The sequence below is a fragment of the Calonectris borealis genome, chromosome 11 (assembly GCF_964195595.1).
Source record: "Calonectris borealis chromosome 11, bCalBor7.hap1.2, whole genome shotgun sequence".
NCBI lineage: Eukaryota > Metazoa > Chordata > Aves > Procellariiformes > Procellariidae > Calonectris > Calonectris borealis.
In genome coordinates, this window is record NC_134322.1 from 19,738,952 (window position 1) to 19,763,159 (window position 24,208).

General features: G+C 38.5%; 1 protein-coding gene across 1 annotated transcript in view; it reads left to right on the top strand.

The window, feature by feature from the left end:
* Positions 1 to 22,312, top strand: part of TLN2 (talin 2) — a 211,402-nt gene extending 189,090 nt beyond the window's left edge. Inside the window, exons 53-59 of the mRNA XM_075160321.1 lie at positions 2,709 to 2,814; positions 6,208 to 6,332; positions 13,158 to 13,283; positions 15,188 to 15,250; positions 15,345 to 15,527; positions 19,982 to 20,107; positions 21,101 to 22,312. Coding sequence (XP_075016422.1) covers positions 2,709 to 2,814; positions 6,208 to 6,332; positions 13,158 to 13,283; positions 15,188 to 15,250; positions 15,345 to 15,527; positions 19,982 to 20,107; positions 21,101 to 21,229 — 858 coding nt within the window. The 3' untranslated portion in view covers positions 21,230 to 22,312. The remainder of the gene's footprint in view (positions 1 to 2,708; positions 2,815 to 6,207; positions 6,333 to 13,157; positions 13,284 to 15,187; positions 15,251 to 15,344; positions 15,528 to 19,981; positions 20,108 to 21,100) is intronic.
* The last annotated feature ends 1,896 nt before the right edge of the window (positions 22,313 to 24,208 follow it).

Consider the following 24,208-nt stretch of genomic DNA (forward strand, 5'->3'; position numbering starts at 1 on the left):
ACCAAAGACTTGAGTCAATTTTTGCTCATTTTATTTTTCTCTCTCTGCTTAAGTAAAGAGGCTTAAGGTAAGAAAGGCGTGTTTCTCCGATAAAGCAGAACAGGCCTTTCTTACCTTAAGCCAGAACAGGCCTTTCCTACCTTAAACTTCTGTACTTTCAGGGCCCTAAAGCCATGAGAAAATTCCCCCCCTCCTCAACATTAGCTGCTTTAGAGAACTGACTCTGACCCAGATTACAACCACAATTGAAGAGCATAATGCCTGCATGGAAAAAAAGATACATGGAATGATAACTTCATCTTGACTCTTTGCTGAAGCCTATCTAGAACTAGTCACATACACACATAATACATCCATGCTGTGCTCCACAAATGTAAACAGGATCTGGAAAGTAGATGAAAAAAAGATCACTTTCAGAGGAGCATTGAACCAAGTAAATGACAGACTTTTTGCTCTAGGGACTTTTGCCCTCTAACTCTTGGGAGTTGTGGCAGAGACACAGTCTAGATGTAATCCAAGTGATTTGTTTGCTTGTTCTGTGGTTACCTGAGCTGTCCTCCTGCCATACACAATCTTGCTAACTTAATATCCTAGCTCAGATTTGTTTTGCTCAGATGAAAAGATGATAGCAAGATGGTTTCAGCGTCAGACAATCCTCCTGCTTCCTGATGCCTGTTACTCTGGTAGTTTAGAATCCCTAAGTCTACAATCTCATTTAATTTATAATCTCCAGAAACGCGGATCATTTCAGATTAGAAATCTCTAATTAGTCCACATGGCACCTTGTGATACAATTGTTAGAAAGTTCAGTCATGCCCTTGGTAGTCAGGCTAGGGGTGATTGCATGGGTGTCTCAACACAGGGATGCCAAGGAGCACTATTCAGCAGCTATATTTCTTTGAAGATGATACCTTTTAGGTGCAAGAGTTGTCAGATGCAATATCTAAGATTAAAGCCAGTGTATTGACTTGTGCAGAGGTTGCATTGGGCAAGTGGCACAAAACTGACTTGATTGCTCAAAGGAATATTCCCCTAATCACCTAGCTAGGGGTAGGGCATGGGAACATACTGATTAAAGCTGTTTGGCGTGCACAAATTCATATAAAACAACTTGTAAGTTGTATTCTTACCAAGGTTAAAGACTGACCTGTCCTACATATTCATATGCTCCATCTCCCTCAGTATTGATGCATGCTGAATTGAGGAGAAGTCTGAAGCTTTTGTTGCTGTTCTCATGCCATGCCTGCACGTGACTCAGCAGAGGATGAGAATCTGCTGTGAGTTCTAAATTGGCTTTAAAACAATGCAGTTTGTAAACAGCTTAATTTTAAAATTTGCATCCATTTGTTCAATTCCAACACTGTCACCACTATCATAGGTAGCACTAGTGTCACGGTTGTTGGAGCAGAAAACGTCATTCTTTGCTATAGTCCTAACCACATTTGTGTATTTTTGGACATGTTTGCTTGTGTGGGAAGATAACTCTTGAGATGCTCAATTTCTGCCATACTGAGGGATTATGCAGTGTGTAAACCTTGGTTATGCCTGTGTTGTTACATTTTGTTAGCATTGCAGATTATTTAGCTATTGAGGATTCATGTCCTTCTGTTTACTATGGAAACTAGTTGACTAAAGATCATCCTTAGGAAGCAGGAGACCAGTCCACCCATACGTTGACATGGCAGTTTCAGAGAGATAGAATTCCTTGTGGCAGAGTTCTGACCAGGCAAAGTTAAGAAAACAATTCAGTTTAATTTATTGTGTCAAAGTAAGGGCTTAGGCATTTGACTGCAAAATGGGAAGCACGCTTACAAAAAGATAAAATGTATTTTCAATGTGCACCTAGTTTTCAGAGCTGCTTTGCCAGGGGAGTTTTTGAAAACATTAAGAAAATGCACACCTGAATGTGACTTTCGAGACTCAACCTCTTGTTTTGCTCTTAAATCTCTCTATGTATCTGTCACTCTCCTCTCAGAAGTAGTTTTTGAGTATACATGAATTTCCAGAACTTAATCTTTTTTTCTCCTTACAATATGGTAATTAAAAATCCTGTTTAGGGGAAGAATTCAACTTCACTGTCTCAATGTCTGACTGTTTTCCATTTGAAGAAGCACAGTTTAATACTTGATGCAAATTCATTTCAGAGGTGTCTGTCTTTCCCTTCTGTTTAAGGGTCTTGCCCAGGGTTGGCATTTCCATTGTGTTCACCATTGCTGATTTTTTCCAGAACAGCAACTAGCGCTAGCTTGCAGAATTCTGTACTTCTATTTCTTAGAAATAGCGACCAACCAGTTGATACTAGAAAATCAGCTCCTCTCCAGCAGTTTAGAAAGACTAAGCCTGAAGTATAATGACTGTAATATCTGAGAATGGAGTGCTAAAGCTGCATATTCCTCCCACATACTCACACATGTGCCTCTGTTTTGGAGAATTCTGTCCTAGTTTTAGTACTGAGAACTTCTGGAGAATAGTGTCAGTTCCTGTAGAACTGCAAGGCAGTGCCGCTTTCCTAGTATGCATCAGATGTTGCAGTGTAAGCCTTTGCTCCTAGTGATTCATTGACAGTTGTTTGGCTCTCACTGGACTCATGTTTTCTCTCAGCCGATCACTGTATAAAATAAAGCTTTCACTAGTGTGCCTTGGGAACGTTCCAGCGTTCTTTGGAATCCTTACTAATATGCATCATTACATTTTATCTTTTTCTCTAGATCCTTCAAAAAACAACTCCAGAACTAAAGCATCAGTTGGCCTCTTTCTCCAAGCGGGTTGCTAGTGCTGTTACAGAGCTAATCCAATCAGCAGAAGCAATGAAAGGTGAGTGGGGCAGCCTGGCTACCAGTATGTGTGCTTTTTACTCCAGGGATGATGATCTGTCATTTTTTTAGTTTAAAACAAAACCAAAACCTAACAAAACCCCTTTTAGTATGTTCTGGGTGTCTTGGTAACACCTACTTGTGTTCTTTTAATTTCTCTGCTGGTATTCACTTGTTCACAGAATTGGTAAACATGTCTTTTTGACCCTCTCCCACTTCATGTAATCGGTCGTAAATCATCTGTAAATCACGTGGCCTTTGAAGGTGGAACCATCAAACAGAGCACTCAAGAGCCACAGTAGCAGAAACAACTTTCTTAGTAAAATCTTTGTCCAGTGATGCATGCGAACTCTTAGGATGACAGTTCTAACATTCTACATTTTAAATGAGATTAATACATATTAAGGGTGGTGTTATTAAATATTAGACCACTACTGCTGAAGCACATCTACTACCAGATTTACTGGGAACTTTAGTCTAAAGAAATCTTCACAGTCATCAGAAAGGCATATGAGCATTCTAATCTCATAGGTAATAGAATGCTACAGTAAAATATTTTGAATAAAGCATTGTAATCACTTTTTTTTTTTAATTCTGCCTCCCCCAACAAAGGCTTCTAGTAAATTCCTATTTCTTCAATCACTCTTTCCTAAGGTAGGCCAGAGAACACTATACTCATTTTTCTGATATTCTGTGTAATATACACTGTAGGTTTTCCTCAGTTATTTCCTGCTTTTATCAGTACACATTCCTTGGAAAAGAATGCTGACTAAACACTTTTCATATGTGGGAATCCCTTATTATTTTCTTATGGTTTTTCTTTCCTCTATGCCTTAATATAGTTACTCTGTTTCATATAACAGTGATCTACATTATGCTTTTTCCCTGTTCAGGTAAATTTATTGAATTCTTCAGCCTTTTTTGCACTCTTTCTTATGTTTTGAAATTTCTGTTTGCATTTGCTAACAAGCCAAGCCAATATCAGAATTTTTCTATTCCCTAAATGCTTTTTAAAAACCTTTTTATTGTCCTTATCTTTGGAGACTTTTATTCATTTCCAGTAGTTTTTGCATTTTAATTCATATTATTAAAATAAAAATTCACTTTTTATTTCTTTTTTCACTTACTGCCTGTAGGGGATTTTTTTTTTATTCACTTTAGAAGCTTTTTTGTGGAAAGTAAAATGTTTTTTAACCATTCCCAATTTGCATTCCTAATTTTCATTTATAGATACATGATAAAATTCTGTCTTCTAACCAATTTAGCATGTAAATGTTTTCACCTTTGTGAAATGCCTTTTTTTTAAGAGGAACGGCTACATTTTACAAGTTTGGTTTTGACTGTGTTTATACATGCTGCATGTATCAAAAATACTTTTTTCCCTGCTTATCTGCCAATATTAAGGTTTAATATAGAATTCCTTCATCTTGTACACCATTTGAGCTGAGAAATTGTCTTTGGTAATGTTTTGATATTTTATATAAAATACATATATATGTACTATATAGGGATTAGCAGCATGAAACATAGCTCACTGGGGTTACAGTAGCACGGGCTTCAGTCCTCTCCCAGCATATCATTTGTGTCAGAAATAGCGTGGCCAGCAGGAGTAGAGAGGTGATCGTGCCCCTGTACTCGGCACTGGTGAGGCTGCGCCTCGAATACTGAGTTCAGTTTTGGGCCCCTCACTACAAGAAGGACATGGAGGTGCTGGAGCGTGTCCAGAGAAGGGCAACAAAGCTGGTGAAGGGCCTGGAGCACAAGTCTGATGAGGAGCGGCTGAGGGAACTGGGGTTGTTTAGTCTGGAGAAAAGGAGGCTCGGGAGAGACCGTATGGCTTTCTACAATTGCCTGAAAGGAGTCAGTCTCTCTTCCCAAGTACCTAGCGATAGGACAAGAGGAAATGGCCTCAAGTTGCGCCAGGGGAGGTTTAGGTTGGACATTAGGAAAAATTTCTTTACTGAAAGAGTGGTCAGGCCTTGAAACAGGCTGCCCAGGGAAGTGGTTGAGTCACCACCCCTGAAGGTATTTAAACGATGCGTAGATGTGGTGCTTAGGGACATGGTGTAGTGGTGGACTTGGTTGTGTTAGGTTAACGGTTGGACTTGATGATCTTAAAGGTCTTTTCCAACCTAAACGATTCTATGATCATAAATAGGAGCCAGTTATTTTGTATTCTCCTGTGATTTTGTCATCCATAGCAGAAACTGCCTCATTCTTTAGCTGGTGCAATGTTGATCCATAAGCATTGAAGGTTATTTCCTTTGATGTTTGATAAATCAGACATGGGATATGCTATTCCTGATGCAAAGTGCCAGTATCCTTCTCCCCGGTCACTCTTCCTTAATAACGATTAATGTTTCAGCTGATATTTTAATATTAGGTTCACCCAAACTTTCTGATCCAGTTTCAATAAGTTTAACAAGGCCTTAAGAGATTTTTTTTTTTTCCCCCTTTGTTTTTTTTCATTCTAGCTTAGTCTTCCTTTGCCTGGTGTACCCTGCTTGCCATCCTTTTCTGTTTCCATCTGTGACGCCACTTCCTCCCCTTGCCCTTAGTAGTTATGAACTTTCTTTTTGGTTTCCTTTTCTCTCTCCATTTGATTTTCCTTTTGGCTGTTTCATTGCTTCCCTTAATCCAGAACATGGATGCTTTCTGAATCTTGTCATCCAGAGAATGATGTTATGAAATTGAAAATAATAATGCACTGAGAACTTCCAAAAATCTGAAATCACCTCCAGCCAAGTATTCATTTTGTGGACCTACAAAATTTCTTTAAGCCAAAAGAAATGCCAAAAACTTAAAAAAAAAAAAAAAAGTTGACCTTTGGATATGTTACAGAAACTGCTTTGGCCTTCTCTACGTTGCTGTTAGAAACACATTGTCAAAAACATGCTTTCTTCAGACAATACTAGCTTCATCTCTAACCACTGCCAAAAAAGAGACTCTGAAAAGTGTGCTGTGGATGATTATCTGTTGTCTATAACATGTCCTCTTTACCATTCTTTCAGACTTCTCAATGTACCTTACAACTTGGTCAAGTTAGAAACCAAGAGCTCTGATAGTAAGAACTCTGATAAATGAAAGTTGAGTGACAGCTAGTTTTGCTCCCAGTATAGACAGTATCCCTTTTGAAGCTGCTTTGCTTACACAGTTCTTAATTAAGTTACTTTCATAACAGAGTAATCCTGCTAAATACTTTTTTTCACTTTGACTTACATTTTTCTCTCAGTGACATAAACTACAGAGTTTTTTATGCCAGTATGGTACTAAAATCAGCTTTCTACGACGTGCATTCCGTATTTGACACTTGAAGTGTGATTGTAAATCACTCTGTTTGAATGGCAGCTCACAGTGGCACTGAAGTTATTGTCTTCGTCTCCATTAATTTCAGGGACGGAGTGGGTGGATCCAGAAGACCCAACAGTCATTGCGGAGACAGAGCTACTAGGGGCTGCAGCATCAATTGAGGCTGCAGCAAAGAAGTTAGAGCAGCTGAAACCAAGAGCCAAGCCAAAGGTGAGTGTCCATCCCCATTGTTTCTTTGACGTTAATAAAGCAGAAGATGCATATAGCCCATATATTGGTGTATACTTTGTTACTGTCCACAATGATGGTATAAACAATCAAACCTTGCATCAGTGCCACTAGACACTGCCCTGGATGGGACTTACCCCTGAAGGAAGAGGGTAAAAAGATGCTTGTCAGGGAGTGAGTCAAGCACCAGCCATGAGGAGGCAAAGGAAGAAAAGCCAAATGTTAGAAATGCTTTTAAGAGTTACAGTATCGTTACTGTTGATTATTTACTTTTCTGTTTCCAAACACGTTTTACGGATGTGAAAAGTCATTCTCACTTGCTTTCCTTTGAAGACCCTTTGTTCTCATCTGAATGTGTGTAGTATAGCAGGAGAAAGCAGCAGCAACACAGAAGGGATTCAGCAGAATGCAAAAGACCTTCAGGATTTTCTAACATTAAAAACATAGCATTTTATGCCATGCTAAAAGAGTAGCTGCTTCAGTATCAAATCAGATATGTGGTATGACCATTTCTATTTAATTTTCCTGAAGGAAAATAAATTACAGTTCATTATGAAAGTGTTGCATGTTGCCAGGTCATTTCAAACGTGTCTCTGAATATATTATATAAAATTAAGCCAACTATTTTCATGCATGGTACAGAGGGAATGAAGCTGCTGTTACTTATGGTTGCATGCATAGCTCACAAGACTGGATCAGAGGGAATTGCTACCTTTTGTCTAACGGAATAACAGGCAGGTTTTAGAAGAAATTACCACGTAGCCTAGAATTGCATCTCTTTAAAATGAAAATCATGCTTTGGCTATGTAATCGACTTCAGGAAAGGACTATGTATCTACTTCCCTGTTTATGCTGCCTTGTAGGTGCAAAACTGTTTTCTAACTAAAGCTAATGAGAAGTCTTTCTAAAAAGCAGGGCCTCAAGAACATTCAGTGTTAGATGATTGTTTTTGGTGCAGGGTGGTATTTTGTCATTCAGGAACATCAGATGAAATAGTTCTTGGTAGCTTCGCTCTTTGAGGACTACCCACCCACCCCCCCTGCCTAGTGATGGGAATAAATTAGCTCTTTGTCCTGCATTTTTTAACAAGTACATCTATTTTGTTTATAAAGAAAAATGGTCCTTTATAATGAGATTCGACAGAGCAGAGGACACAGGCTGAGTCTGAGGAGAGGAAGAGTCCTCCATCACCTTTTCTATACAATCACTGCACAATAGCATATGTGTGTTGCCTAGTAACCATGGAGCAGTTTCCTTCCAACATCTAAGCCACTCCAGGGTCATTGTAATTTCCCAGTGAATACAGATCTCACACCTGCTCCTCATTTAACATGTTAATTTGAGTATCCAGTCTGCCTGTGATTTATTGGTCTGTTTATTTGACATTTTCTGAAACAAAAATTCATATCCAAGTATTCGTTTAATTTGGGATTTAAACAGCCTTTACATCCTGTTTTAGATGTTTAATCCTTTTCACCGTATGGATTGTAATAGACATCAAAGGTACTAGGAAGATGACAGAGTGGCTCAAATACCACTTTTTCTGCTGAGGACTTGTAGTTTGTATCCTCCCAGAGTAGGATTTCCTGCTTTGAACAGGCTCTGTCTTTCTGATGCTTGTCTTTGACAACATACGTAGTATTGTAGCGTGAATGCCTAGACCAGGTAAGGGGGTTGATACAATTGATTTTTCTTATGCTTAGTCTACGAAATGCCGGAATAGTAGCTATCTTCTACAATGGAACAGACCACTGGTCCAGCTAGACCAACATCCTGCCTTGGTTAACAGTAATCATCATCAAGTGAACCTGCAGAGAAGTCCTTAGTTGGTAATTTTAGAATAATCTGCCTGCAGGAAATCCATCATCTTCATCATTATTAATTGGTGGCTGATTCTCTATTTTTGGGTAAGCTTCTGTTATCGGGGCAGGGAGTGGGAGTCATTTGATTTAGGCTTGAAATTTTCATCTTTGCGTGTTCCAGTTTGTCTATTACCTCTAAAGAAAAAAATCAATAGTTGAAGGTAGGGTTTTTTCTCATTTGTTCCACTATCTTAATTTTTTTGATACTTTTGGATTGTTTTAATTCTTCCTTTCCTTGTTTTCTCTTCATATTTTTGCACCTATCATACCCCCTTGATGTCTTAGACTGAGACCAATAGCATGAGATGTCTTCATTTTCTACTATTGGGAATCACCTTATCCCAGAGAACAATCTCTAATAGGACACAGACCTGCTGACTGCTGCCCATGTTTTATTGTATGATGCATATTCTGTTTTGCTTTAAATCCTGGTCGTTTGGCTGTTGGTGAATGTGCTCCTAAAATGCTTAGTCCGCTAGTCCACTGCCCCATTGATACCCTGTTAATATCTATCTTTCTTCTGAGCTTTTATCTTGCAAGGACTTTGAGGACTCTCCTAAGTAGGTGTTGTTACTCCTCCCTGTAACACAAAACCTGTTCAGTATTCTCATTGCAGTGTTCAAGGTGGGGAATGTTCTGTGAAGCAGTGAGATCTTTATTAAGCAAGTTTTGGCTGTTCTATTTCCTTTAAACACAGTTACGTTTTTCCTGAGTGTGGACTCTTTTTTTTCTGTTTTCCATTTTTGGAGGGTCAAGTGTCTTGCAATGCAGCCACATATTCCTCCTGTTATGCAAATATGCCACAGGCTGTAAAATAACAACCCCCCAAAATTAGTAATTTTTTGAAGAAGAAAAACACTTTATCTAATAAAAACTACATGCTTCAGTAATACTGGAAAAAGAACACTTTTAAGGAAAAAGGTGTGGTAGATGAGGTACAACAGCAGAGAGCATTGCTGTACCTACCCTTTTCTGTTGGTATGCTCTTCATGCTTCTATGCAGGCTTATGCCTCCAAACACAAGTGTCTTTAGTAGTCAATAAGAGTTCCCTGCTGTTAGCTTTCAGCAGTTTGTCCTTTTTTTTTCCCAAGATGAATCAAACCTGGATGCCTTTTTCTGCAGGACTCTGTGTGATATGTTTGATATATTAGGTTGTTATTTAATCCAACTATATATCAAACATATTCCTACAGTGTCCTGCCCTGTCTCCGGGGGTTTTAACATAGTAGAAGGCAATATGAAGGAGTACATTCACTCACAAGCAGGTTTAGAAGACTTCCTGCAGACTCCTAATCTAATCTGATTTAAAATATATACATGAAGGGCTCCTTTATCAGTAGAGTTGCTCTTGGAGGGACTTTTAAGTTGTGTAGGGCCTTTTATGACAGTGAGTGGCAGCCGTGCCAAGAACTGACTTTCACTGAAATGGTTATTGTGTTTTCCATGGCTCAGTGCAGTAACTTACCCATATTGGTTTTCTCTTTATGAAATAGAAGATGAGAGCTGCTTCAAAATAAAATGGTTTGTCTTTTGTAACTTTTTTTTACTGTTTAGCAATGAGATTGGAGGCTCATTTGTTCTCTTATTAACCCTGACATTATTTATGCTACCCCTAATAATGGAGATTCTATAGAAAACTGGTTAAAATGCAGTATAAACACATCTCAAATTATATTTTTTTTAATGGTACAATCAACATTTTCAGGATATTTCATGCTACAGACTTGGTAGCTAGCCTAATAATTTTGGTTTGTCTGTTCTGGTGACTTCATTTTCCAATCCATTTATACGCATACATAGTAAATAACAGCTTGTTAGTTTAAGCTTGCAGACAAAGAGATGCTGATCTTCATTGGGGCTGCTTGAGGAAGGAGAAGCTCATCACTTGTCTCATAGATCTGGTTTTCTAAAGAAACCCAAGTAGCCCTCTCAAATAACTAAAATCTTACAAGATGAAATTTTCTGCCATGTATCACATCATTGCTCCTAACGTTGTTCCTGAAGGCTGTGAACTGACGCACGTTGTGAGGGTACTGTTGATGAGTGTGAACTTAAGACAGTTCAGGACACACTTGTGAATACTAGGAATGGGTAGAAGAATTACTACTCTTGTAGGGCATTTTGCTGCATTCAGTCTTGGACTGCTACATGTCCTTATTGCTAAGGAATGCTCTTTGGAGAGTACAGCAGGTAAACATACCCACAGCGCTGACTGAGCATTGTGCCTACCTCCCCATTTCAAACATGACTATCCAGCCCTTAGATGTCATACCTGAGAATGCTGGATTTGTTAGAAAAGATGAAAACTCAACAGAAGTTCCACAGTTTGAGTGCTGTGTGTAAGGCTGCTTCAACAATAAATTCTCCACAGAAGGGATCAACTGTCAATAGAAAACTTTTTTCTTTTTTTCCAGAAATAAAAGTAGTTATGAGATGACAGGAAATGTAGGATTTGGAAGTTTGAGAAACTCAGGGTGTGGTTTCTTCTCCCCACCCCCTAACCTGAAAGAAATTTATTTGGTACATGGTGCGGGGCGGGGGGGAATCTGTTGTCTGATGAGATACTAGGGTTTAGCTATCTGTTTTCCTGCTGAGCTTTACCTGCTGCTGCACGGTGGAAGTTAATGCAGCCATTTTACAATAGCATTCTCAGTAATGCAAGATTTGATTTCTCTGCATTCCCTTTGAAAGTAGTCATTTTTGCTTAGCACTTATGTGCAATATTTAGTCCACTCACTATGCTGAACTGAGTTCAGACAACTACTTTTCTTCAGCCTCTTTTTGGTGGCTGATTTTTCACAAATTGATTACTGTTTGGGCATATACACGGCTGCCTAATAGATCAGAGTACGGCCATGGGCATTTTATTAAACTTTACAAAAGAATGACACCTCCTTTATAATAAATAAGCAGATACTGAAATGCTCACTTGCTTAAGTTTGAATTCCTGACAATGCTGACATATAAAGAATAATATACATAATATATTTTGTTATGTTGGAAATGGAAATTTAAAAAGTCTTAGTAACAGGGAGCCTTGGACAAAAGTGAAAGTGCAATAACAGTCTGTTAAAAGTAAAAATGCAGTAACAGTCTGTTAAATTGACTATCATCCAGTGGTACTTTTGTTGATATTTCAGTTTAAAGTCTGTCAACTTAAATCAAAGTCAACAATGCATCTATTTAATAATGAAAAGAAATCTGATAGTGACAATACTGAATTCCATTTAGTCATTTTGGGTTTGTGATATCGTGATTGAGGTAAGAGTTTTATAAATAAGACTTGAGGCCTGTGCCATAAATTCAGGACCAATGTGATTACCACTTAGAGATAATAATGGTCATGATGCAAGCATTGCCAAAAATTCACGAACATGACTTGCTCACTTTACAAAGCAATTTCTTATACTCTTATTACAAAGACATATGCTTTAGTTGATGGGATTAGCCCAATAGCAAGGCAAGACAAATACTTCTTCTTGAATTAGGTGGCTTTTCCTAAAGGATAAGAAAAACTTTAAAGTGCCAAAAAACTTCATCTACACATCAGTGTTTATTTTCAGATCATTCTGTTTTTCTGGTGTCTATGGATGCTATGGTTTCATCTCCTGCACTTTGTTTTAGTTATATGGCATTCATGTGAAGTGCTGTAGGACTGAGCACTGCTTGATGTGCCGGTTTGTAATGATTTGTAATTACTCATAATTATCTTTTATTATTTTATAATTGACTGCTATTTCATCAGATTGCAGTAACAGGAGAACTAAACCTGACTTAAATTTAGATGGATGGGCTTAGACTTGCAAATGAAGTGCCCAGTTTTCTAACTCAAAGCCCACTTAGCTGGTGTTCCTAAAGTTAGTTATTTGACACAAGAATGCTGTGGTTGCCTAAGTTGGAAGAAACCTGTATTTCAAAAGCTTGATCTCTCACAAGATGGTCTGTTCTGGTATTGTATCCACTAGCCCTGCTGGTCATACTGCATTGGATTCTGGTAGGCTTGTGATTTGATCACAAACAAAATACATTCTTTTGGTTTATTTTGTATAAAAAAACAATCAGAACACATGGCCCAGGCCTGGTTCTGTTTAAAATAACAATAAGCATTTATCTCTATCTATTTTGTTAACTGTTCAGAAGTTAGTAAGCATGCTTAAAAGGATAAATGTTGTTAATATTTGTTAAATGATTAGAAAGTCAGGGAAGTTGTTGTTTTATGGAACAATAGATTTGCGTTTTAAATAGCAAGAAACCTCGTTAGGAACAGGATCTCTCAATTTGCACATGCTTGTTGAAAGACACGTTTGGATGACTGAAGTGTTCCAGACAGACCTTTGGAACTTCCTATCTCCAAGATGACTAAACTGGACTGCTTCACAATGCTGCTTTCTGTGAAATGACAGCTCTTACTTACCAAAAGCTGTTAAATCTATGCACTTGCTTGGTATCTACATTACATTTCTTAGTACAGGTGAATGAGACAGTATACATTTATCACTGTTCTTTTTCAATGCTTTAAGTATTTAGAAAATGCTCTCCCTAGTTTAGCAATTCTGAAAGCCGGTATTATAGCACTACAAAGATAATCTTGATATGGAAAAACAAGAATTTCTTTTCAGAACTGCTCTTTTCTGAATGTATTTTTGAGGACCCCTAGTGGAGGTAACGTATTAGAAAGTTGAAGGCAATTCTTTAAGTATCTTGTGTAATACTCAATTTCATGTGTGAGCAGCCACAAGGGCAACTTAATATTTAAATTCACTTATGTTGACTCCCAGCTTTAATCCACATGAAACTCCTTTGCAGAAAATGATGTTGTAGGTCTTACTGAATTTACTGATGTGTTCCAAATTCTTCTTGTCTCACTCTGTATATGTCCTCAATCTTGCAAATACAACTGCTTTCAGGTGAATAATGTGTGACATTGTTCTTTCTCGGTTATAGCAAGCAGATGAGACTCTGGATTTTGAAGAACAGATCCTGGAAGCAGCTAAATCCATTGCAGCTGCTACCAGTGCCCTTGTGAAGTCAGCTTCAGCAGCCCAGAGAGAACTGGTGGCACAGGGAAAGGTGGGTAAGCAGGAGAAGTAGCAACAGTAGCGGGGGGAAGCATGAAAATTGAACCTAGTCTCTTAACTGTTCTCTGTTAAAACAGTAGAAAAGGAGCTTGGGAATGACTAATGAAAATGTAAATCTTTTCATTGCCCATCACAATACAGGCCCAGGCCTGGTTCTGTTTAAAAAAAACACAATTATGTTTATTTAAACCTTGCAAGTGTAATCAAGTGTATGGCTCTTCAAATGTTTCAGCTGTGGAGAGTTTTTGTGTTTGTGGGGTTTTTTTCATTTTGCAAAGATATGTGATTCAAGCTAGTAATGTATAGTCCCACAGACAGCTTGGGGATTCAAAAACAAATGTCACAGTATACATACCACTCTGGACCAGAATAGCAAAGGGTCTCATTAATTGTGCCCTAAATGTTTTCTTGTCTGATTCAATGGGGACACAGGCCTGCATGCAAGTTCAGTACATTTAAGTGGACGTGCTTATAATTATTGTTGGGACCTACGGAAAGAGTGCTTATGTGCCATCCTTTTGGTCTGGTCAGGATTGAGGTCTTTGTAATTCATTTCATATCCATCACTGTTTTTTTTTCCCAGTTAATATACTTTGAAACTTAAAATCTGAACATCAAACAGATATGTTGCCTGTAAGAACAACAGGATAGGATCATTGTTGTTGTATAGTTATGGTTTCCAATTTCATCTAATCCTTCATTCTGAGCAGACTGTGTCATGGATCCTGTCACAAAGGCACTATGCTGTCTACTTCAGCTAGCGTTCCTGGGGAGTTTGTGCTTTTAGTTCCAGCAGGAGGGCAGAGCACTTCTTTCAGAACAATAGTGATGTAACTGTTTGAAAAGACCCACCATAAGCTGTAGCTATGGAACTTATCAATAATGCATAAAACAAGGTATTATTAATACCCATTGAAATCTGGCTGTGGAGACAGTCCAAAAAATGAGAGTTTTGACTTACCTGCTTCGCTTAGATTATTATGCAGTCTGCTTTTATGTGATAAAACCTGTTCTTATTTAGTTTCATTATGACATACAGCTTGCTTTACTTTTCTCACCACCACCACTGTAAAGTTATACAGAATAATAAAGAATGTATTTCTATCCTGGTACCAGCCCTGAATCTCCCTCAGGTAGTTTTGGCTTCTTTGCTCCCACAGATACATTTCTGTTTGTGTCTTTCAGATTGAGGCTAACAGCACTTGCATCCTATTCCATCCAAGTTCAGATAATTGCTAAAACCACTTTAATTTGTCTGTTTGAGGAAAGCTGTAGCTTGCTGTTTTAATAGAAGCACACCTGTCAAATATATTGCCATATTAGCAGATCTGATTAGCCTGCTTTACTGAATTTAGCTGTTTTGCTTTATCCATCACTCTTCTATAGTAAGTTGCTGAAAGATCAGGAATTTTTGCAGCGAATGGCTTTTACTGATAGTTTCTTGCCTGCTTGGAGGATCTGCAAATAATACTGTGGTCTTTAAGGGGAAAGTGCCAGAATCAGAAGAGATTCAGGAATGATGTAAATCCAAATGTGTAGTGGAGACAGAAATAAGTTATTTTAAAGGCCGGGAGATTAGGAACTACTGCTTCCACTGTTGCTTAAGCCAAAATCTCAGCTGCAACAATCATTACTCTGGGACTTCTACTCATATTCCAAGGATGGGGCAATTCAAGCAGCATAGCAAGTTGGACACTACATGAGCAGGCAGATGTGTGCTGCAAGCACACTTACTCTGACAACCAACTTTCAGTTGGATTTTCTGCTCCTGTATGCGCTGGGCACAGTCACAGGTGCAGGTATTTCCTTTTTTATGGATTACTGTTTGTCTAATCTGAGACAAAGCAATTGTACTTTCTGTTTCATTGTAAGCCATCTCTCAACTGTTTTTTTCAGGTTGGAGCAATCCCTGCAAATGCAGCTGATGATGGACAGTGGTCTCAGGGACTTATTTCCGCTGTGAGTAACTACTTCTCTTAAGGAAAACTAGCACCTTCTCTGAAGAAATAATATCCTGTGAGAATACACAGTGACTTTTTTTACTGTCTCCTAGGCCCGAATGGTGGCAGCTGCAACCAGCAATCTCTGTGAAGCAGCTAATGCCTCCGTACAAGGCCACGCTAGTGAGGAGAAGCTCATCTCATCCGCCAAACAAGTGGCAGCTTCTACAGCACAGTTGCTTGTGGCTTGCAAAGTGAAGGCTGATCATGACTCTGAAGCCATGAGGAGGCTACAGGTACTTGTGTTCTTAATGACTGAAAACCCGTAGTAGTGCTATGTAAATGCTGTTTTAGAACTGTGTGAACAAACCCCAAATTTTAGGAATAGTTTCTTGAATTTTCATAATTCTGTTCTGTTTTTCTTCCTTGTGGGATTCTGGGGCACTTTAATTCATCAAGGATGAAGTGATTGTGCATTTGTCATTATTCAGCAGTAGCTACAGCTCACTTCACTGCTTGCTTTAGTCTTAATTTTTAAAAGATGTTGAGAGATGCAAATGTTGTCTGGCTTGTGCCAAGCCCTGGTTTAGGTGCAATATTCATAGATTCGTATTCGTGATAAGCCACAGGAATACATGAGCTGAGAATGTTTACTACGTGCATTTTTATAGAGGCTGAGTATAGTTGGTTTCTCTGCAATTATCCTGCATTCAGTTAGACTCCCAATGAGCTTGCAAACAAGTAAGCACACTTAACTTGGTTGCACATAAGTATCCTCCTGACTTCTGCAAGATTATGCATATGTTCAACAAAGTACTTACCTAAGTGCCAGCCTGGGTTGTGGTCAGTTTTCCTTTGTTTCTAGGAGTCAAGACACAGCAATTGTAGATAGAACATTTCTAAAATGGAGACTCATTGTTGGACAAAAACAAGAACAGGAGCTGATGCAACATCTCAGCTAAAGTCTGATTTAACTTTTTTACATGAAACTGGTTCCCTTTTACATTACACATCCATTTCATGTTGAGCTTCTCTGAACTATTACTGAATTAACACTGTTATGATGGGTAAAATCTAATGTGTCCAGAAGTTTTGTTTAAGGGTGTTCATTTTAAAAATGGCTACAGCCTTCTCTGACATCCTGTCCTGCAGGCTCAGCCTGGAATGTAAGAATTATTTCAGCTCCTTTTTTCGTACCATCACCATGGAGTATCTTTGGTGATAGTGAAATTTCCCCTTTTTCTCTTATTTGCACAGATGCTACTAATGGACAGTCAATATAACAGTTCATGTATGGATAGAATCAAGTCCAACAGAAATACATATGACTAAGTATCTGTCTAAGCAAGAGGAATTGATGTCATCATTTTTTCAAAGTAGAAAAATGGGTTAAATATTTAGGAGGAAAAAATAAATGTATGAGTGTGTGAAAAATCTGTTTGTTTCTATAGAAAACAGTGGCATGTTAATGTTATCTCTAGGTTTTAGTGCTTTGTAGTGGATTCATATAGATTGACTTTGTCAAGGGTCTGTGGGGGAGGTATCAGTAACTGGAAGATAGTTCTGACCGTAATGCAACCTGCACTTTAATATCCAAATGCCAACATAAGTCTGAAGGAATTTTAAATGCAGAACAAACAGTAGAAACAGAAACAAAATCAAGTACTAGAGACTGTGTTTTCTCAGCTCTGCCAGGAAATTCAGGGTACTCAGTCATTGTAGGAAAATATTATTAAATAGACATTGAATACGAAAAGTGGGAAGGGAATGTGAAAAGGAAACGAGCCCAAGCACGGATTGAAATTGAACTTTGCCACTTTACCAAGCTTCATGTTAGTCCCAAAATGAATAATGAAAGGAAAAGAAGTTTGCACTCGGAAATAATGTCCTTTATCATAGCAAAACCAGTGAGTTGATGCCTACCAAATATTTTTACTGGTGGATTTGCCAAAACTACTGAGGCTTTTCAGCTGGCTTTGCCCCCAGCACAAATGTTTTCACATAGCTTTAATCAATAGATTAGGTTCAGGAGTTTGAGTGTATTAGTTTTCTCTTTCCTACCCCACAAACAACTGCAAGCTTTGGGAGGAGACATTTGAACTGCATTTCCCATGAATGTTAACTTGGAATGCGCTGTTACAGAGTCTGTTCCAAAACTTAATGAAACAAATGGAAATGTTTCCGTTCTCTTTGGATAAGCTCCAGACTGAGCAGAGCAAATTTCAAGTAATTTGTCCTTGGGTCATCTCAGGTGGGAAGAGAGTTAAGCTGAAAGGGAGATGAAGCTGGAAGTATGGAATAGGACTGGGGGCACGTGGCGGGTAGGTTCAGAGCTGGTCCATGTGGCTCTCCCTCCTAGTGCTGGTGTGTCTCCAGCATGTGAGAGCAGGCTGTCTTGGCTAGTGGCCTGTGTGGGAGCGAGTGTTCTCAGCACACATGACACCTGGGGACATCGGGAACTATGGGACAGAGATCTCTACTCCTGTTCTCTCTCACTGCCTGTCACTGCAAGTACCTACCCTTTTTCTGCATATTGTGAAAGCATTAAGGTTGTTTTTTGGTGGTGTTGACTGATTTGCTGTTAGATACTAGGGTTTAGGGTTTAATACGAGAAGAGCTTTACTGGATCAGACCAAAAGTTCATTAAGCCCATTCAATATCCTGATTCCAGCAGTGGCCACTAGGAAATGCTTAGAGAAGCAAGTAAGAACCGGGTAAGCATGCGTGATACTATTCTCTACTATGTTCTTAGATTCCAAGCATTTTCAACTTGGGAATTTCCCAAGCCAGATGCAGATTCTGTATGTTTAGTAACCCTGACTTGTCTCCTCTTAATTTATCCAGTCCTCCTTGACCCCGTGTAAACTTTTAGAGTCTAATTAACACTTCTTAGGCAGTAGATTAAGCTAGGACAGCTGTACCTATGTCTGTCCCCACCTCCTTCTGCTGGTTTAAATCCATACAGTATGAATAGCTGGATGACATGCAAATCCACTCCTGCAGCACACAGGTCTCAAATTTCATTTACAGGATAGGCACCTTCCCAGTGCAGGGGTTCTAGCAAGTCCTAACCATTCGCATGCTTCTCTTCATGAAGTATTCAGTTGCTCTTGAGAGTACCTGGTACGAAGTAATGCTGTGCAGCATTACAGAAGTCAGTTTGAGTAGTGATAAATTCATGTCACTTTGAGCAGGCTATGTTACTGCAGGAGTGTTGATAACATGTTGCTTCTCGTATCTCAATTAAATTCTTCACAATTAAGTAAGATATCTCTCCATAGCATTCCACTGTGCACTGAAGACTTATGCATGGTAACAGGTGATCTAAGTGTTCCTCTTGCTTAGGAGGTGGAAATATGTCTGAATGGTGCTCTGTCCCATTCTCTAAAGTTGTTTCATTGCTAAAGCACTTGAAATACATTTGGGGGCCCTCCTTTCAGTATTTGTATGTATAATTGAGTAGAAAACATATAGCTAGGTCCCCCAGTCAGTCCCTCAGAATGAGTGACCCATGACCTCTCTTAGCACTAAGTCCATATCAGCCCAGAAGTTTCTTTTCCTGCCTCTGTCCTGATGAATAGATAAAGAGGTGGAAAGGAAGAGGATTCCAGTAAGAGCCAAGAAGGAGGCATAGGTCAAATTTTGGTGTATCAACCAATTTAAAACACAAAATATCAGACATAAGACTTATCTGGGACTCACAAATTTAAAGGACTGCCAGTGGTATATGAAAGACCTCATTTACATCTCCATGTGCAGTACCCATTTAACCATGGACCATTCTTCTCCCAGAGCCAGCTTTCCACCACTTTCACCAGCTCTTAGTACACTGGAGCAAATTCAGTGCCAGATCTTACGATGCTGAGCCCTATACTACCGTCACCTGTCTGCACAGGGTATTTCCTAGCCAATGGCCTTCAAGACCCCGGTGCTTCAAAAAAGGTGCCAGCTCCATCTTTTAGCTTTAGTAGAAGTTTGCATTTTGTTTGTGACAAGGACTCTTCTTCCACTCATCTCCATGGGGATCACAGTATGAGATTCCAAGGCCACTCCTCTGGTATCCTCCTCTGTATCCATTAAACCAATGCCCGTGGACATGGTCATTACTGAGCATGCAGTGTGGAATCTGTACTGCCAATATGTATTACAGTATAGCAAACTTAGCTTTGTCAATGTTAGAATGCAGGTAGCTTAGTTACCTTTTTCTTTTTGATGCACAATTGCTGATGCTACTCAGTTTAGACAACAAGATGTATTACAAATGTTTGACTGTTTATCTTTAGAAATCTGAGAATTTTTAAGGAAATAAAAGTTTAAATGTGAGATAATCATGGCTGTGTAAGTGGCTAATTTGCCCTGATGAAAGTCCATTAATTTAAAAACTTCATTGCCTTAAAATGTTTCCTTATATGCTAGCTTTCATTTTCTGTTCTTCTTCCTCAAAAAAAAAAAATCTGATCAGTGTTGTGCATAACATAACTCGCGATTTCATCCACTGTTTTATTTCAAGCTGTAGGGGAAAAAAATCTCGTTTGTGACTTTCCCAACTTCCAGCTTCTTAAATAAATGAATTGTGTTCCTCTCTGTACCATTGATTTTGAAAGATTAATTTGCTTTTCACTGGGAAAAACATAACAAAACACACCTTTCCTGCATAGTCAAGCAAAGATGTTTTAGTTTTGATGCTCCGATGAATCCATGTCAGTTATGTGTTTTTGTTACTACTAAATTTCTTTTGTCTTTTTCAAAGGCTGCAGGAAATGCTGTCAAGCGAGCATCAGACAATCTTGTCAGGGCGGCCCAAAAAGCAGCATTTGGGAAAGCAGAGGATGACGACGTTGTGGTCAAAACAAAGTTTGTGGGTGGCATTGCTCAGGTTGGTACAATCACCCAAGAAGTAAAGCAGAGAAAAACTATCACAGAAATGTAGCATAGTGTTACAATGTCCATCTGCTGCATTGCAGGCCAGACAAATCTATGTAGAAATCTATGATAAATTACTTGATGCCTCACTGTTAGGTAACCACTGACATAACAGCAAAGTGATATGCTGTAAGATGTCTCCGCTTCTTCATTGAGCATTTACCGTAATAGCAGTTACTTGTCCAATATCTTTTTTTTCGTTGTTCTGATGAAGTTAACAGTTCTTTTTAAACTTCTCTTATGTACTTTAAATATTCCTAAATCTTAATGGAACACTAGTTTTGTGTGTATATAATCAAGTAAATAGAGAGTGAGAGATAAGAACTGATGACATTTCGTTACTGTGAGCATAATAAATATGGGGAGATAATAACGATATTTAAAAATGGATTCCAAGGCTTTGAGGTTGCACCAACTTCTGGATTTACCGTTATGAATGAAGAACACCATATACTGTGGTCACTACTTAAAAGATATTGAAATTTATCATTTCTGCATGTCTGAAGTACTGTCATTTTTCCTTTGGCATTTTGAGATGCAGGAAAATACTGTGGATACCTGCAGTAATGAGTGTTCAGTTTTACTGTCACTCAAACATTATGTTAAGACATGGTGCATATCCTACATGTGCTAACCCCTCACCCCGATGAATGTTGGAGGAGCACAGCACTATAAAATCCATCATGGATGTATGGTAAAACTATGCTGGTAGATTCTTTTTTTCTTTTTTTAGTCCTCTTTAAGAAACAAGTGGGAATACGATACTGTTCTTGATGGCATAGTCCTGGAACCTGGAAAAATTTGAGCAATTCCTGCCAAAGTTATTGAAATTTGATGCTTCTCTGGAGAATGCTCAAGGCCTACCTGTGACTGGTGTCACAGAGAAAGAAATCTTGTCTTACAGACAGTATTCCTTGCTGTCATAATTCATGCTTCTATTTTCTAGATCATTGCAGCCCAAGAAGAAATGCTGAAGAAGGAAAGAGAGCTGGAAGAGGCAAGGAAAAAACTGGCTCAGATCCGCCAACAGCAGTACAAATTTCTACCCACAGAGCTGAGAGAAGATGAGGGTTAACCTGCTGAGATTTTCTTCCTTTTTTTTTCCTTTTTTTTTTTCTTTCCCTTTTTTTTTCTTTTCTTTTAAAGAAATAAGCTAAAGGGGGACAGTACAGTGAGAACTGCTCTGACAACATTCTGGTATGCCAAGCACTTACCTAAATAAACTGCCTATCATAGCTTTGGATGAGCAGAGGGCAATAAACACTTGTTCTTTCTCATCTGGTAGCTGAGGTGCATGATGATCAAATAATGGTACAGTGTTAGGTTCATCATTCCTGTTCCTTCCTTGACTTATATCTCAGGAGAGAATGTTTCACTTTTTACTAAAAATACTAAGTCAGTATTATTGTCACTTTCCTGATGCTTGAGGTATTTATCGTTCCTTGACTTGTTACAAAACATTCATAATATTAACAGGAAAACAGTCAAAAAATCTTTCATATGATAAATATCACATGAGCTGGTGGTTCTCCCCCAACTACCCTTGTAAAAAGAAGACCAAGAAGGAGAAGGATGTATGTCTGAGTGGAGAAACACACGAGTGTGGGTTTGAAGAAGATGCCTGTCCTCTTTCAGTGTTATATAGCTGGTTCACCCCAAAACTGGAGGGATTGTCTCTGCACCTGTTTGCACTAGTAGTATTAGTCCTCACCTGATACCAACAAGCTTCTGCTTGTACAGTATTTAGGTTTACAAAATGTGGCAATAGCCATTCTTCAAAGAGCTCAGAAAACAAAGAAATGGAAACCTTGTCACTGCCTCAATAATAGCAGGTTCATGAAGGAAAATGCTGTTGCAATTATATACCTCTAATGTGTGACTACTTTTACAGTATTATACACACATACACATGCTCTAACATTGGACTGAATAGTTTGCATTTTGTTTTTTAATTGAAGTTATCTGGTTCGTACTGTGGGATTTCTGTTAGAATGTATGTTAGTTAAAAAAGGGAAATGCCCAGTACAACAAAAGACTATCACAACTCTTGTTATTCTTTTAATAATTTCATTTATAATTATTTTGTTTTGAAACCTGTGGGTATTGTAGGAGAAAAGAATAAGTGATTTACCTGTAATATACTTTAAAAAAACCTGGACTCTAGGGAGTTTGTTTTCATAGTTTGTATTGATGAAAATGTACTCACCAAGGAATTGCAGAGAAGGAATAGCAGCAATCTATCAGCAGTCTTTCTCTTCAGCTACAGAAAGGTACGGTATGCTGTCAATATCTCTGTTGTGACCTAAACAATAGCAATATGGGTAGAGTGAGTAACACATTTTACCCTGTCAAAGAAAGAACACAAATCACAGCAACTTTAACTAGCAAAAGCTGAACTATTTGACTAACTACAGAAACACCATCTCTCCTAACAACAATTTCCAACATGCCTCCAACTCCACTCAAGCCCTCTTAAACAATAATGTCAAGTCTATTTAGGTCAAAAGATGTTGCCACTCCAGTCCTTTTGAAGGCTGTGCTGTCATTTAGATACCTGCCAAGTGCATTCAGCTGAGCCTGTTCTGTTATATGCATACCCACCTAGTTGTCATTGTTGCAGAAATACTTGTCTTGTAGACTCAAAAGTAACCCCCGCTAGTGGTAGGTCTACCAGCTTAGATAGTGCTAACTCCTCATTTAAGTTACCTGCATGAGATATAATTATCAGGAATTTTGTCACACTAGTGTTAAATATATAGCAAAATATGACTAGAGAATTAATAAATATTAAAGTGTACAAAGATTTTTATTGTTAGAGTCTCTTCTCTGGTACTGACATATTTCAGACTCAGTAGAGTTGCTGGAGAATCCACAATCATGAGATGAAAAAATTGGCAAATCCCAAATGGAATCACTGGCATCAACAGATGTGCTGTGATGGGTAGGCTTGTGTGCATAATGCAAACCCTTACTATCAGAGATGTGCAATTCCGAGTTCTCTAATCTTCCATTTCAGCACAATTTATTTCATTTTTTTCACTCAACTCACTGTGAGCAGTGTCACAGAATCTCGATGTTAAGAATTCCTACACAAAAAAAAGGCTTCCTGTAAATTTTTAGGCAGAAGGCTAAACTGGTGTTTACTGCTGTAAGACAGCTCTAGTGATAGGGATTTTCTGCTGCCATTGGTAGGTCCAGCTTCTTTGCAGCTCTTTCTCTTTTTTTATCTGGATAGCCTCACATTCCCGTCTCTTTTTCAGAAAGATCTGCCAGACAGATTTGTTACTGCTTCCCTTTCAACCTATGTTTAACCTATTATTTGGTCTCATTAAAGCACGAAGAAAGACGATGCTGTCCTTAGCACCGTGCCAGTGTTTTATTGTAGGTATAATACTGTTGTAATATATTTTGATCGGGATGGTATTTGCCAATTTGAAAGAAACCAAAAGCCTGGTCAAATGCAACTATGTATGGAAATTGTATAGCTAGAAAACTTCATCAGTATTTAGAAGGAAAGAGCATGCTCAAATTGTGTTCCAGATAAATTTGTTTGGGAAGTCCATTTTAGCACAGTTATTTTGAGACCTCTCTATTTCTGATTTAATGCCCCCTCTTATTTGACAGAAAGTATTGTTCTTTTTTCTCCTTAGCTATGTGCTCCATAGAGGAACCACAGTCAGATGAATAGCTGAGCTGAACAACCGAAGTATTTGTTTACTCTGAATTTTGGGTCTTCATTTGGGAAACATTAAGAGAATATAAGCTCATCTAAAGTCTTTCTATTTCAATTTTTTCTTGCTGTTATAATTTGCAGTACCACTGAAGTCCACATGTGAACGTCTGTGGAGTTTGGAACTAGTCCATGCATTTATCTGGCATGGAGACTTGCAGGAGGAAGTGACAAGTTGGAGTAAGGGATGGAAGCTAGTTAATAAGAAGGACAGATGTTTACTTTGTTCTGTTAATTTGTGAAATGGTAAACGAGCTCTGTTGTATCTCAGCCTTCTTCATGTGGAATTCACTTTAAGGAATTGTATGCAAATTAAAAGCAAAA